This window comes from Coloeus monedula (genome assembly GCF_965178545.1).
Source record: "Coloeus monedula genome assembly, chromosome: 22".
NCBI classification, from domain to species: Eukaryota; Metazoa; Chordata; class Aves; order Passeriformes; family Corvidae; genus Coloeus; species Coloeus monedula.
This window is the reverse complement of record NC_138802.1, coordinates 5,538,384-5,554,581: the sequence shown is the minus strand read 5'-3', so window position 1 is coordinate 5,554,581 and position 16,198 is coordinate 5,538,384. Positions and strand designations below refer to the sequence as shown.

Genomic DNA, 16,198 nt, shown 5'->3' with positions numbered 1-16,198 from the left:
TTGGAAAAGACCTTTAAGATCATCTAGTCCAACCTATGATCTAACACCTCCTCATCAACTAAACCATGACTCTGAGTGCCACGTCCAGTCTTTTTTTAAACATGCCCAGGGACGGTGACTCCACCACCTCCCTGCCAGACAATTCCAGCACACAATCACTCTTTCAGAGAAGAATTTTTTCTAAAGTCTAACCTAAACTTCCCTTGGCGCAGCTAAAGACCGTGTCTTAAGGAACTGTCTATTTCTTTAACACTGCAGTGCATGAAGAAGGTTCAGTCCCTGACTCTCACAATCTGCAGGCAGCTCACTGCTTGCAGTCTAACGATATCCTCTAATAGAAAAAGGAGAAAAGCTCCAAAAGCTGAAATGCATCCAAAAATCAAGAAAGCTCTTAGTACAATTCCACAGTGAGTCAAAGTGCCTTCCAAAGTACCTTCTCAACCTATTTTTGGTTTAAATATCAACATGGAAATGGTAGAAAACCAAATGGTTGCAAAGATATTTTTGTTACTGCCCTTTTCCTTGCATGTATTGCTTTTGGAGGCTGGCACCTCTAAACTGGTTTTCTGCCAGAAACTGCAGCTTCAACTGCTGTGCTGCTTGTGAAAGCATTGTCTGGTTCTTGTCTGTCTGATGGGAGAGGCACAACACTGTCAGAGCAGGATGAGTCTGTATTTCAAACATTCAAGGATGCTACAGAGAAGTAGAATTGTGGAAGGGACCATAGCAACCAAATCCATGGCGCTTTATATAGTGGCCAAGTACAGGGTAACAGTGATGTTCCAAAGTTTCTCTTCAGCCAGCGACTACTTAGTTTTGAGGTAAATAAGAGATTTTCCAGTGGCAGCAAGGACCTTAGCACCAAAGAAGTTATTCTTTCCCTTTTTCCCCCAAGTTGAGGGCTGGGAAGGCAAAGCCTGTTTTCTAACACCCAAATAAACTTCTTCCAATAGGCATTTAAAAATTATTAAAAACCAGCTATAAAACGTTAAAGAACTGTATGTACTGCTTTCAGGACTATAAAAAGCTGTATTCAGACATTACACTTCCTGCCACTTCATCTTTCTACCCCAGTGGACTGGGCCTGAGCTTTTCCAGACAGGAATGCAGATTGGAGACTGTTTTGTCACAGTTTCCCAAACAGCTAAAAAATACACAGCAGGCTTTCATAAGGTGGCAGATTATAGCAGTCCCAGTGAAGAACTCTGCACAAAAGTTCTTCCTCCAGGCAGCATTTTACCTTAGTTACGCTCTTTTCGTCTTTTACCCCCTTCTCTTGCAGAAATCACCTCTTTGAACAGTATTCCTGTATGTACTACTGCATCTGAGGATATTCACTTTCACTGTAGGGATGCCTCTTATAAGGAAATAGTGTCAAATATTTGTCTGATTTAAATTTTCAGAGGTACTTTGGATTTTTCATGTCTAGAGTAAGAAAGGCACAAACTTCTCTTTCAATACAGGAAAATCAACATTGCTAAAGGTCTCTTCTGAAAGGTCAAGGTTAATCATAGCATCATTTAAATTGGAAAAGATCTTTACGATTATCAAATCCAACCAGAAACCTAACACTGCCACTGCACCACTAAGCCATGTCCCTAGGTGTAACAAATCAGCTGGAAATGTTCTTGTAAGACGCCCAAAAGGAACAGAATAATCTTTTATTTTACAAGCACGTGAATTCTCTGACCAGTTTTCCAGAATTTGGAGAGAATTCACTTCTTAAAATGCAGCCAGCCAGGTAAAAAGTTCAAACTAGCCTGATCCAAACCAGTATTTCCAGATGTAATCCACTATTGAGATAAGCAGCCCTGGAGATGTTACTAGTGTCTCTCTTCTGTATACATCTATTTCAAGGCTTAGTTCACCCTTTTAAAGTGTCATATCAGGACCTCAGGAACATTAACCTGAAAAAAAAAAAAAAGCCCAAACCAAAACCCCAGACAACCAGGAAAAGCACAAAGGAGATGGAGCATGCAGCCATGTGAGTGTGGATGTTACTGGGATGGAGAGAGACATGGAAAGATTTACTGAGCCACCACACTGATTTAAAAGGAAGCTCTTCATGCCAGCCCATTGGCATCTCCATCCTTGACCTTTACATGGATGTACCTGCAGTCTTTCCCACCAGATCTGGCGGATGATCTCACGGCGTTCTGGTACAAGTTTATACTGGATAACCTCTTCCAGCTCTGACAGCATCTGGCAGGATACCATAGCCTGAAGGAAAAATTCACATTCCATCCCAATCACTACAGAACAAATCTATAATTAAGGAACAGTGTTTTGGCATCAAAATCTTAAAATACATAGGCTGCCCAACAGATAAAGGACCAACTGCTATATATTGGTACCTAGATGACCTGCTGATTCAAACTCCCTAAATGTCAATTTTTATTTCTTTTGAGGGGGTAGAGCTCACTTCACTTTTAGTTTGTCCCAAAGCTGCTCCTGCAAAGCTGTATGTCTTGTCTGACAAAAGCCATTTAGCTTGTGGGCGTACATAGGTCTTGAGACAAGCACTACTCTGAAGTTTTATGCACATTTTAGAGACGGTCTGAAGCAGCAATGAAGGGAATGAAGTTTGAGAGCTACACTTACCCCGTAGGCTCGACTGTAACTCTCTCCTGCCATGGCAGTCAGCTCAGCATCCAGCAGGTCTCTGGCTTTGTCAATGCACTGAAACAGAACAAAATATTGGGGCAAAGGTAGTGTGTTTCATCTAGAGTCAACTGTTGACACTGCTGTTCAGCTGTTTCATCTCACGGACAAAGCCGGCATTGTTCCAACTCTCCAACAAGAACTAGGAAAGGATCTTATCAACAGAAAGATTTGACAGGAAAACAGTGTCCAGGGCATATATAGGGGGAGTCAAGGTGTCTTGGGGTGACTTTATGATGTGTATCCCATATCGCTGCCCTATGCCCAGAAATTAACTTTGTGCCTTTCTATGCCTCTAAATTGAGCCTGAGAGGGGGAAGGAAAAACTGAGCAAAACTTTTTCAAAGCAGTTTGCAGCTTGTTCAAGGTCACACAGAGATAGCAACTTTTGCCCAGCTGCGGCAGGCGAGGGAGGAAGCACCCGGCTTGCTGTTTCCTGAGTCAGTTTTTTGGCCAGTGGTTCAGCTTCTTTTTCTCCAAAGAGAGACTGAGAGTTGAATTTTTTTCCCTTCCCTGGAATTTTGGATTTTCTCCCTTTTCCACTGGACTGCTCAATATTAGAACACATCGGGAGGACTTTCCACCAAGTGCAGAGGGCCTGGCCCTGGGCCAAGCCCCAGCTCTGAGGAGACCAAAGGGAGGACTTTAACACTTTCCCAGGTTTTTTTCTCCACAGCGAGAGATTTTATTATTTAGCATTATTATCCTTTTCCCATGTGTTTGTTAAATAAATAGTTTTTATCTCTTTCACTTTCCTTCGAGGAAAATTTATTTTCCCTGAACCTGGTGGGGGAGGGGTGGTGACCTGCCTTCTCTCAGAGGATGTATTTCTAAATTTGGCCAAACTGGAACACAAGGGAGCTTCATTCATCACCTGCACAGTTTGAAGTTTGTCTTCCTACAAAATCAAAGTTTGCAGTATTTCTAATCCTACTGTCATTGTAGAGATCATCATTAACAACATTTGTAAAGGAAAAGTTCACATTTTAGTGCATGAGAGTTGGTTACAAAAAGGAGCCTCAAGAAATGAGCCTCTTGATACCATACAATGAAAGAAAATAGCTTTCGTTGTTTTACATAACCCAACAGGATTTTATGAATTTTACAGGACAGCAAATTCCATGTCTCATCCTCAAACTAAGACAGGCTCTTCAAGCATGAAATAAATCCTGCTCTAGTTCTAGTCATTATATAATCTCTCACCTATAGCTTTTCCTGTTCAAAATGTTAAAGGTTAATCACAAACTCTACTCTTTTGAATGCCTGGTTAATTTTACTGTGCACATCACCCAAAAATTTATGTACGGGTTTTGACAGCACAGATTGAATTACTCCTTTATCTAAGTTGGCAAGCCAGCACAGAATTCTGAGAAATGGGACTTGAGCTTCCTTGGAAAGTAAACAACACGTTTCACATGTACAGAGTCACTCTGCAAATCTCTGTGACAAACAAGCATTAAACAGCTCTGTTTAATAGACTCATTCCTTGTCTTGGTATCTCAACCTAAGATTTAAGATTTATCAATGCTACCAGAAAAATTACAGTTATTGTACATGATACATATGAGCACTTCACCGAAACAGCTGTAAGAGAAAGAAGTGCACAAAAAATCCATTAGGAATCTTACAGGTGTCTCAGGCATTCCTGGCAATTCACAATCAGTGCCTTGTAGAATGGAACCTCTGCTGACATAATCCTTGTGCCCTGCCTGTCTAGAAAAGAGGCACAGAAGTAAAAAAAAAACCAAAAAAAGACTAAGGCATTCTTATGTTCTACAGCACTGGACCACTACCATCTGTACATACATTCACTGCTATGTTTCTGGAAATACAAGGTAAGATCTATCACCCAGGTCTAATATATCCATGGAAAAAACATTATTGGGCAATTCATAGGTTATAGCCAACCTCTTTAAAACAGACTGTTTTTCTATTAAACTCTGTAGTCTAGAACATCTTTAACCAGGTTTTGGGATACCAACAAGGAAGATAATTACTTGCTGAGCCAGTGAGAAAAGGTCCTGATGCAGTGCCAGTACAGCCCTGTAGAAAGCACCATCATGGGTATCCCTGGGGATCATGCAGGTATATTCTTCCATGCTGTCCCACTGACCTGCAGAGACACAAATATCCTCAGTAATGCAACGGCCTTCTCTGCAATGTGAGAACAGAACAGAACTATGATGTCATGCTTAGACATCAGTGCCTAGGCCTGAGTGCTGTCTGGTACTTCTGCATTTAAGTCAGCTCTCCGACAGCTTATCTTTGTCAGGGACACTGTTATATATATAAACATACACATAGCTACAGACAAGAAAAACATATGCATTTTTCTTCTAGACAAATTGTTATCCTTGTGGAAAAGGTTCTTTCATTCTTTGTGATGAAAAAATTAAAATTCTGACACTTCCAGAACATTTGAATTAATTAGTACCATACAAAGAAAAAGATGAATTTTTCTCAGCAAAGGCTGGCAGAGAGCAAGTGATTCATAAGCTTCTCTAATAAATATCTCACTATCAACATAAATGGGCATTTGGACCACTACAGATTTATTCCACTTAAGATTGTCTACTCAGCAGACACAACCTCTAAAATGCTCAACAGATACTGTTCTTCTTGTAAATAAGAGTCTGCCACAAATCTGAGAAAGTCTTTTTATCTCATTTCCACCCTGAGCTCTGTTCAGTGTAAAGCCAAGCAAAAGGGAGCATTTAAGCAACTGATCACCTGCTCAGATCACTCTGTTACTAGAGACCACACGGGGAGACTTGATGTAAATGCAGATTTTCCAAAGGACTTCAATATGGAACGACACTTACTTCATTTCCCAATGTAAATAACGCGGTTCCTTGATGTTGCTGTTTCCTGTATTCTGTAGTTCTGAAGTAAGTTAAAACTATCTGTACTTGCACTTCATAGGCTGTCACACCCCAGCACAGGAGGATACTTTACCTAGACCCCAAGCAGCAGCAGCAGCCATCCTGGCCATCTTAGCTTGAGTTTCATCATTCACCTGGGTCCACTTTTCACAGCATTGCTGGTGGAGCTGCCCCCTAAGAAGAATCCACAATTTCTGATCAGCAAAAAGCCTCTTCCAAGAATTCTGCCTCATTAAACAACCATTTCCCACTGATAAGACAACAACTAGCCCCATTGTTCTTTTTATACTGAGTGGAGAATAGGATTTGACTCCTCTGGCCAACTCATGCTAGTCTGATGATAAATATCCTATCATCAGAAAATAATTTTAAGGCACACTATGTTTTGAAAATACACATCCAAAGAGAAGTTTGCATTTGTTCCTCAGCAGCTCTTAATGCCTACTTTTACAAATTGGACTGATATTGCCAGTCTATAAATACAGGAGAAAAAACACCTAATTCTCAAGAAAACAAACAAACCACCACCAAAAAAAGGATGCTTAAAATTTTTGCAAGTGTCATTAGAAGAAACATATGATCTAAAACGCTTGGGCATGGCTCCTACTGGCAAAAATTTTGAACTAACTCATCAAGTCTGAAGAGAAAGACTGCAGAATGAATGTTGCTGTAACCTCATATGAGGACTTGTCATGGCAAGATCTCAGAGGGCATCTGAATCTTTCATCTCCAGCGGAGAGGAAGCATCAGGATTTTTTATATTATTTCTTTCAAATCAACTGTGAATGCTCCACTAATCAAACCAATTACCCTCGGTGTTGCAGTTCCAGAATTTCTCAGGCTGGATACTCTGTAGCAGTGAAACAGCTGCCAACTGTGAGGGAGAACAACTTGCCTTCCCTACTGTCACCCTCCCCCCTCCCAAAAAGGAAGATGAGTTAGTCAAACAGAACCAATGGGCTGCCACAGGCAAGACAGTAATTCTGACAGCTTAATGGCCCAGGAGGAAAAAAAACCCAAGGCCAATGAAGAACAAAGCCAAACCTAGCAACAACAGTAAATCAGGACCTCAGAGATGCTGATAAAACACTATGGGTCCTACAGGAATAACTACATGAGGAGACAAATAGCTAAGAATGTTTTGGCTGTACTCTCAAAATATCACAGCAGAGTACTGAAACAATGATGCTGCATAATATAATTCTAGATTATCTGCCTTATCCTGTCAAGCAGATTCCAGCAGCACAACCAGTCAAGTTGAATGCTACTGAAGAGTATCAGCAGCCAAACTAGGGAATCCTCAGCCTCAGGACGGCCTCTCTAGAATCAGCTGCAAGGCAGCAGACAGCACTTTGCAAAAGCACTTCTGAATTGTAAAAACATCTGCACAGAGTTGTAGTCCAGTTCCACAAGCGAACTTGGAGACTCTGATTGCTGTCATCACTACAGACTATCAATAGATCCCTGATATCTCAGTCCAACAGAACAAAATTGTCCTTCTGTTGTTCCATAGATTTGTTGCTGATACATGAATAAGTAGGAGGTTCAGAAAGGACACTTTACACAAATACACATCCTCCAGGAGGGAAAAATTCTTCAAATCCCTGATGAGAACTGCCTACTCGTAGAAATGCTGATTGAGGAATGCTCAGTAAGAGATCTATTTTCCGTACTGGAAAAGCTACACCCTGTATGTCTCACCCTCGTTCAGAAACAAAAAGGGCAGAAAAATGCTACCAGAATTCGGTTTCTCAAACAGTCCTGTTTCTAGCAGTAAAATGACTTTAGTGAAGAGGAATCTCCTTACTGTGGTGCCATCCTGTGGGTTCATGTCAGGACCCATCAGGAGAGAGCTTGTGACATACAAAGTTCAGTAGAAAGGTGGAATCTGGACGAACCCACACCTGCCCCTGGGTAGAACTGCATGCCACAGTGAACAGGGTGCCTTCTCCAATTACCTTCTTGGAATTGAATAGCGAGGAAAAACAGAAGCCCCCCGTTAAGTAGCAAGCTGTAAGTCACCAGCAGCTCACCCTCTCACAAACACTGACTTGAATCAGTTATGTGTTGACAACAGACATTTGACACAAAGCTTGAAATACTAAATGTCCACAAAGACGAGGCTTAAGAAATGCTGAAAAAGACTAATAAGGAAAGCCTCATCCTTCTACAAGGCATAGGTCTGACACTGAATAAACACAGAAATCTCTCCTGTTTTAATCAGAGTTTAAAAAGGAGGGTCACAATGAGCTCCTTTTATGACTGTTTCTGACAAGTTCTGCTCAATTAATGTTTTCTCTATTTACAGTGTCTTTCTCTGTTATAAATGGAGTTGACTTGATTACAAGATTGCAGATTCTCTTCCAGAGAGACCTTAATTCACAAGATGGCCAGTCCCAAAAGGCTTAGAGATGTTATTACCAATTCTGACTTCAATGAACAAAGTGAGATGCTGCACAAATACTCAAACTATTAAGTACATGGGAGTAAATAGGAATTCAGGCAAAAAAATTGCACCTGAATGATAAAATCCAGAGAACAGATAAACACCATCTCCCTCAGTCTTCAGGCATTCCCTGCTTACCATTCACCAAGTGCTTCCAAGCAACGCATCCGTCCCAGCATCAGCTCAGGATCATCTTTGTTTGTGTCCATCTTCTTGTCATAGGCCACCAGAGCATCTTCCCATTCATGAAGCTTTTCATACCAGGTAGCTTGAATTTCCTAAGGGAAGGGAAAAAAAAGTAAAAATAAACAGCAGGATTAACATTGATCATTCTGTATTAATTACCACAGCTTTTCCTAAAAAATTCTGTGTCTATGCTGGTCACTTCATCCTTCTTTCATTCTAAATATCATCATGGACTTCTGTGATACAGAGAAGAGCCTTGAGCTAGTGTGAAAACTGGAATCCTGGCATTGCTCCACCTGCCCAGAAATGAACTCAGGTTTACCAGAGGGATTAATCCAACATCATCACCCCCTTACTCAGTGCCACTGAAATGCCAGCTCAGCAGCTGGTGCTTTTCTTTTTGGAGAGGTGGGGTGAGTGGAATAGGAAAAAGGGTAAATCAATAACATATTCCACTCCCCATTGTTGCACATACCTGCATTCAAACATGAAAAACAGCCCTGTTTTGTAAAGCTCTTAAGTGCAGCTGTTTGAAAAATCATGCCTTTAAACTAACTGTAAAAAAAAGCCCAAACTTCGCATCTGGCTACTGCTAGGCAATTACTTAATACAGCAGGTAGTATGAAGTTGGGGTCACACCCTTCACAAGGGAAGGCTATGGTTTGTAACAAAGCCACTAAAAGTTAGCAAAGCAGTGATCCTTATCAGCTAAACACTTTTCTTCAGTCTTTCTAGATTTTGTTTCTCATTTTCAAGCAATAAAATGCCTTAATATATTTCCACACTTTTCTCTGCCAGTGTTTTTCTGCTCAGTCCGTGGAAGCTCATGTCTTGACATAGGCTGCAGAGCAGATTCTTTTCCCAGACCTGTGGGCAGGGTCACTATAAACCATGCTTTGCATGGGTGCCAGGTCTTCCACTTAGCCCTTTAACTTCTCAGCTAAGTCATATTTCAATTAAGTCCCTGAAAGTAGAGCTCACAGCTCCTCTTAGTTTTCTTTCTATTGCATATTCTGGCAAACTCTGTGCTTTGAACTACATTTACTGCTAGAACTATATTGCTGCTAAAGAGTGAAGTCAGAATTAGGTAATGCAGAACTTTGCTCAATCCACCCAAGGAATTATAAGAAGCTGCAGTCCGTACTTCTCCCAGAAAGGACTTATATTCCAGTCTAGGTTAAAACCACACATAATACTACACCAGAGGACTTCCACCATTTTGTGCTTATACCTAGTCCCCCCTTTCTAGTGGTTACTACTTAAAGAAGCTGGTCTACTGTGCTTCCAGGGCTGCCTTCCTTTTCCTAATCATCCTAAAACGCTACAACAATTACCACTGCAAAATCATCTTTTTACCAGTAGAACTGTCAGGAGAGCACAGGTGGTTTGGTTCTTGAACACAAATTAAATGACTTATAAAATGAGAAGAAAGAAAAAAAAGGTACATTATTCTGAGAAAGACACAGAACAAATACATAATGGGGTTATTTGATTTCAGTGAGCAGTCTAAATTGTAAGGGACTGGTTAACTTGCTGTTCTAAATATTACCTGTGAACACTTTTGAGAGAGACTAGAGGCATGACTTCTATTAAATCCTTACCTGGAAGGTGTTGATGCAGTTTCTCAAATCCTTCAAGCTTAGAACAGGAACTTACTCCCTCCCTTCCCAGCTTATCCTAAATAAAAGGACTTAACGTTGTCAGGTTGCTAGTTGCTCACAGCTGCATTTAGTATCAACAGCAGCTGCAAAATTCTCCTCCAAATCAGGTTCTTGCAGCTCTCCCTGTACCCAGCATTTGCTGCAAAGCACCCACTGAACATCCCTGTAGGCAGCAATGCCCTTCACTATGAACAATGAAATATTATAAGCAGGGATAGAACCTCCATGTGATTGATTGAGAAAACACACCACCACCCACCAAAAAACTAACTACAGAAACCATAAAAACATAAGACATGAAGAAGCAAATTATCCAGCAGGACTCACCAGCTCCCCAAAGTGCTTCATGGCATATTCTAGCACCCCAGCAGCTGCTTCTGGCTGTTGGAGTTTATTGTTTATGCTGGAAAGGCAGGAAAAGAAATATGATTTAACACAGTTGGCATATTAGGGGTTGGTAGAAACTTCTACTTGATAATACCAAGCTCTATCATTTAGAAGTACCAATGGAACACTCTCCTTTTTGTTTAAGACTTCCACATGAACAATTAAACTACATGAGGCACAGAAAGACTATATTTTCAAAACAACAGGTGCACATGTTCTCTGCACATAATCTGTTACACAAAACAGAGATGGTATATGATTATCAATTCTAAGTAACAGCCTGCATAGTGAGAAGAATTGTTGCCAATAATTTTAATGGCATGATTTTTCAAACAGCTGCACTTAAGAGCTTTACAGTACTAACTTTTTTCCTCCCCTTTCGCTTAAACAGATCACCATCTCCTTTAAAAATCAGAGTAGAGATTTTAATGATGCAGGAAACAGTCTATATCATTAAAACAGTTGACGATTATCACCAGGAAATTACATAAAAAGTGTGCAATCCTAATTTCAGTTTCACATTTAATACAAAGCCTCTGCATTGGTACTAACCAGCACTGGTGCTTTTCCTTTGCTGGTTTTCAAGAACATGCCAGAAACTGGTGCCATCACAACCAATCCTCAGTCTGTACCAGGGAGGCACTTGCTTTGCAAGGCCAGCTGAATTTTATGAAGCACAAGCAAACAGGCTACTCTTGAACCTGATTCTCTAGTTCATGATGTACAGTTATTCCCTTAAATAAATAATTTCTATTTCACATTGGTTTTCTTATCTTTCTATCAGAAACGGGGTACTCAGTGAGCAGCACTTCTCCTAAACCCCAATTTAATGGGGAAATTAACTTTTTATTAAGCTTTTGGTGTTTTATAAAGCTCGTTTATGAACAGCCTCTGGTTCATTGCCCTCCTCTTTCCCTATTGACACTGGAGAACCAGAAGTGCAAAATGTTCAAGGCAACATCACAACACCTGAGCACCAACAACACATCCTATAGCCCAATATTAACATTAGTTAATGTTTGGAATGGAAACAGCGTAATTAACAAAACAAAACATGGCAACAGAGAGCAATGCAAAGAGACTTTCTTTCTGCAAAGAGTCTTTGAATAGGACTATACACACAGGCAGCTCTCAGAAATGCTCTTTCTTGCCTGCCATCATCAGAATGGCTACATGATTTCCCCCTTATAAGAGAGCAGGGGATCAGTAAGAGACAAGCAAATCTGAATTATTAAAAGGAGTAATATACAGACAATAAAAGGGAAAATTTTCAAATGAATGCTACGTTTCTTCTGTCTCTGGAAGCCTCCTTTCCTGACAAGTAAAGAATCAAGCTCCTAGACATACTCTGGATACCTGTGAAGATCAAGTAAAATACTCTTGGAAATACGACTTTAGATTGGTTGAGCTAAAATCAGATTTAGCCAGACTAAAAATACACCACAATCACAGTTCAAGATGACTGGCACCCAACAATGGGAAGCACTTGAAACAGACCCATGCCATTTTTTTAACAAGATAGTCAAAGATTTCACTAACTCCAGCTAGCTTCCCAAAGGGAAAGCTTGGCAGCAGCCTCATAAAAGCGATAAATGGCTGTCACATTTCATGCCCTGATGATTTTAAGAGCCATTGGCAGACACATCACTTCCAGCATGTCAGACAGTTAATTTCTTCCAAGTTATCTTTCTTGACAACACTTGACAAAGTTGGCCATTATCTTTTATTATCCGACAATGAACACTGCTCTTCTACCGCCCCTGGTGCACTCAACTACTCATTTTGTTTCTTACTTTCTTGGCTGTCCAAAGTAGAATTAAGTGTCTCAAATCTATTAATGGTTAGGTTTAAGCAAAGAGAAGGAAAAGATGGGGAGGAAAAGGAGAAAGACTTTGATTTACAAGAATACACAGCAGTAGTTGTTAATCATAAATTACTCTCTTGTGACAAATGATCTAGAACACAGTGAGCAGTGACAGGTAATTTTGTGGACTAGGATAAGCCTCTTACTGGGATATCTCCTGGCAGCTGCTTCTCCCCATGCTTAGGACCATTTCTGCGAAAGCAGTAAATGTGGCTCCCCGCTCCCAGCCCATTTTGTGTACACACTTTTAACCTGGTACACTCAAAACACACATTTAGAAAATACAACATTCTGTGCTTTCCTTCCCTTTCACCTTCCTTCCATGAAGGCACTGCCCCTCTCCCTGCAGACCCGAGGAGTCTATGCTCAGACAGAATCTTCCTAAATGTCATAACACTCTTAAAAGCACTACAGAGCTGTTTTCTAGCCACTGTGCTGGAGACTGAACAGAAAGAAAAACACTGCAGGAAAGCATCCAGGCACTCAGAAAAGGCCCTGAGGGCTAATATTCCAGCCAGGCAGAGTTGCTAGGGACTTTTAGCCACAGTGTTACTGCTGGAAATCAGGGCAGTTTACCGGATTAGGATCAAGGGGATGGATTTCTCCTTGTATCTGGAAAAAAAAAATTACAAAATCTCTCTGTATTAAAAGAGAAGGTAGAAAAACATCTTTCAAGATAGAAACAATGCTGTTGGCTAACTTGTCAGACAGTAACTTAAAGTCTTTGTTTACTGGCAGATGTCCTTGCAATTATTCCTAGTTCAGAATAATGTTAAGTTTAATATTAAAGGAAAAGATCTTGTTCTCCATGCCCACTGAGGGAAGAACATATTCATCAGTTCATTTTTGTTAAAAAGCTAGAAAAACCCCACCACTATCTCCTACTTGAAGGCTTGGCAGGAGGGCATAAAAGAACATTTTTAGGGCATTTAGAACAATTTAGAATTTTTAGGTGTACGTTTGGTAGGTCACAGGTTACATCTCATCTCTCAGGAAAGGCCCAAGTATTCAGCTCTGCTGCCAGCTATGGGCTGGCAGAGCCTTCTAGTACTAATGCTCAAGGAAAGTATTTCAAAAGTATGTATTTTCAATGCTAACATACTTACCTAAAGTATTTGGAATCTATTTCAAGACAGAGCTGTCCCGTGCTTGCAAGTGGGGCACCACAGAAATAACAAGATTTCCTGAGTCATATCAACTAGACTTTTATATACTTAAAACTAATGCGCTATTTTCAGTGCTTAATACCCACCATTTTGTTTCACATTTTTTTCAACAAACATCGTGATTAGAAAAAACAACAAAACAACAGAAGATCCTTATACTTTCCGTCTAAATGAGTAAAAACAGTTGCAAAACTAATTCTTATCAATAAAGTTTGTATGAGTTCAGCCCACTTGGGCTCACTGCATAATTAGATTATGCAGAACAATATAATTTAAATCTGCCCCCGTTTATTAAAAAATATCTGTACTGTAGCCAGAATAATGTCCAACCCTGACCTATTTGGAGCACTTTATCATGATGAGTGGGATATTAAAATATAAATAAGCCTCCTGATAAAAAACATTTTCCAATTTATGTCACTCTATCCCCACAAGAAGTGACTACCCTTGGCAAACTCCCTAATATAAAAATCTTGGTCAAAAATCTTACATCTTCAAATTTTATTAGTAGTGAAAGGCTACATAAACCTTCTTTTTGATTATTAAGGTATCAAAACTGTAGGTCTTACATGTACACTGAGTTAGAATCACAAAAAAGAACAATATTTAAGAGAAATATACTCCTACTGCTTGTATATTTTAAAGGTTATTTAAACAGAAACTAGACATGAACTGGGAATCAAAAACAACTTTACTGTCTTCAGTGGGAATCAAACTGAAATGATGGACTTCTCCCCTCCACAAACCCAAGGCATAAATGTGTAATGTTTACTAGAAATGTCCTCTTTTATGCAGTCCTGGGAGTCTTCTGTCTTCCATTATCTTTGATATTGACAATGTTCTCTGTCACTCAAAATATATAACATTTTCAAGAACTCAGAAGCAACCAGACTCTCTCCATCGTCTCATTAAAAAAACCCCCTTTATTTTAATAAAGCCTTTTCAAGCGGTCCCAAACTTATCCATGAGGGAAAACACACATTTCCTATTGCCAAGAATGCATCCCAAAACATAATAGAGAAACGTTATTTTTGCAATAAAGCAGCTTGTATGCAGAGTCTAGACAAGAAGACAAACTCTTCTTTTTTTCAGTCTCCTCAAGTTTGTTTAAAAAGATTTTCTATGTGATAGATTTTACCAGCCTCAGTCAAGCTTGTTTTTCCTTCTGAAGACGTGCTGAGAGCTGCCTCTGGAATTGGAAGGCATTGCTACTTTGTGGAGACTTGGGGGAACAGATAATCCCCTGGCAAAAGGAACTGGCTTTGTTGGCCATTTTCCCCAGTTCTGTGATTTATTTGTGTTCAGGCATCCCCCAGTCCTTGACTCAAGAAACCTCAGAAAACAACCGACAGTCCCCAAAACAACTCAGAAAACCAGTGCATGTCCATCATGCCACTAAAAATTATTCCCATTCCAGGAACAAATATGTTTGAGAAACTGATACCAGGAAAGAACTGTTTTCAATAAAGAGTTGTGATGTTCAAGTGCTTCCAGGCCAGAGCAGCCCCTTTGGCTTCCAACAAGGACATACCACATTTCTCACAGGCATCAAAATTGGACAAATTCCCAATCTTGATATAAATGCTTACAAATCAAATAAAAACATTCATCAGATGTGAAAGAAAAATCAGTGAAAAATGTTATAATAAATTTGTTAGCCAGCCCTGCTGCTTAGGCTGCAAAAGGTTTTGTATCACCTATTTTTTATTAACCAGAAAGCAGAGAAGAAAAAAATTGCTAAGCAAAAAAAAGGTGAAACACAGAGCTAGACTTTGTGATTTGTTATGCAAAGAGGGAATGCCTTAAATAAAAAAAGAAATCACAAATGACAGCAGGAAGTAGCAGTGTTTTGTTTCTCATTGAGCCCTCTCCCCTGTTCCACCTGTCCCATATAACTTCAGAGATTTACAACACAGTCCCGACCATAAAGCTGTAGCAGAGTGAATGCTGGAGCATTTATGAACATCTCCAAAGTCAAAGGTGAGCAGTTTCACACTTCCTGGGAGTGAAAAGCAGGATTTCAGAGCTCCAACCAAGTGTGGACTCCATGATGGGCCAGCTGAGAGCTGACGAGAGCCTTTGCCACCTCAGCAAGCATGAGGAATGCCAGATTCTAAGCATTTGCCAGATGCATATTAAGAGGTTTGCGATGAATGGCTACCAAATAAATAGCCACAGGGCACTGAGCTTTTCTTCTTGTCTCAGCTTCGCATACACCTGCCAGAACAGCTTCCCAGAGAAGGCAATCATTTAAACTCACTTCTAATTTAATCTGGCCCTCCAGGGACAGGAGATAACTGGTTCTGATCAAGTAATACTAATATATTTGAATTTAGTAACATCAATCAACATTATAAACATACGGCACGTACAAAATGAAACCATGTTTAGCTTCAGTTCTCCCAACCACTTCAGAACTACATCATGAATGAAGTCAAAAAGGATTTGTCTCATTCTTGACCTTAGGATCTTGTCTTTTTAGCTATCGTACCACAGTATTTCCACATACAAAATATAATGGAGGAAAACTAGGGTGATGGATTTCAGGCCAAATAATGCTCAATTTCTCCATCAATATTGGGGAAAAGAAAGAACAGGACCCACTCAGTAATCACGGAATTCATTTCTCCCCAGCTATGCTGCAAACTTTACCTCTTTACAAAATGTAACAGGATCCAAATAATCGTAAGTAGAATAGTACAGAACTGCGGAACAGCTTTTGTCAGCTCCAACTACTGACCTAACCTGGCAATGACTACCATCTGTAGCTATTGCTGCCTCAGTGACCACATTCAGTTCTCCATGAAACTGGGAAAGACCTATCTTTCAAATACTCATTAAAAAGTCAAATTCCACTAAGGCTGGTATCTCTGCCAAGGGATGTCTCTGCCCAAATCTCCTTTAATGCTTTCTCGAAAGTAATGACAGATGGGAAGATTTGTGCT

At 40.1% G+C, this 16,198-nt stretch overlaps 1 protein-coding gene across 3 annotated transcripts in view; it reads right to left on the bottom strand.

The window, feature by feature from the left end:
• MTOR (mechanistic target of rapamycin kinase) overlaps positions 1-16,198 on the bottom strand; it is a 72,064-nt gene that overhangs the window by 19,273 nt on the left and 36,593 nt on the right. For all 3 annotated transcript variants that reach the window (XM_082295739.1, XM_082295740.1, XM_082295741.1), the window contains 6 exons: positions 10,164-10,239; positions 8,128-8,267; positions 5,617-5,717; positions 4,659-4,774; positions 2,602-2,679; positions 2,113-2,220 (listed from right to left, as the gene is read on the bottom strand). In XM_082295739.1, the coding sequence (XP_082151865.1) occupies positions 2,113-2,220; positions 2,602-2,679; positions 4,659-4,774; positions 5,617-5,717; positions 8,128-8,267; positions 10,164-10,239 (619 nt within the window). The remainder of the gene's footprint in view (positions 1-2,112; positions 2,221-2,601; positions 2,680-4,658; positions 4,775-5,616; positions 5,718-8,127; positions 8,268-10,163; positions 10,240-16,198) is intronic.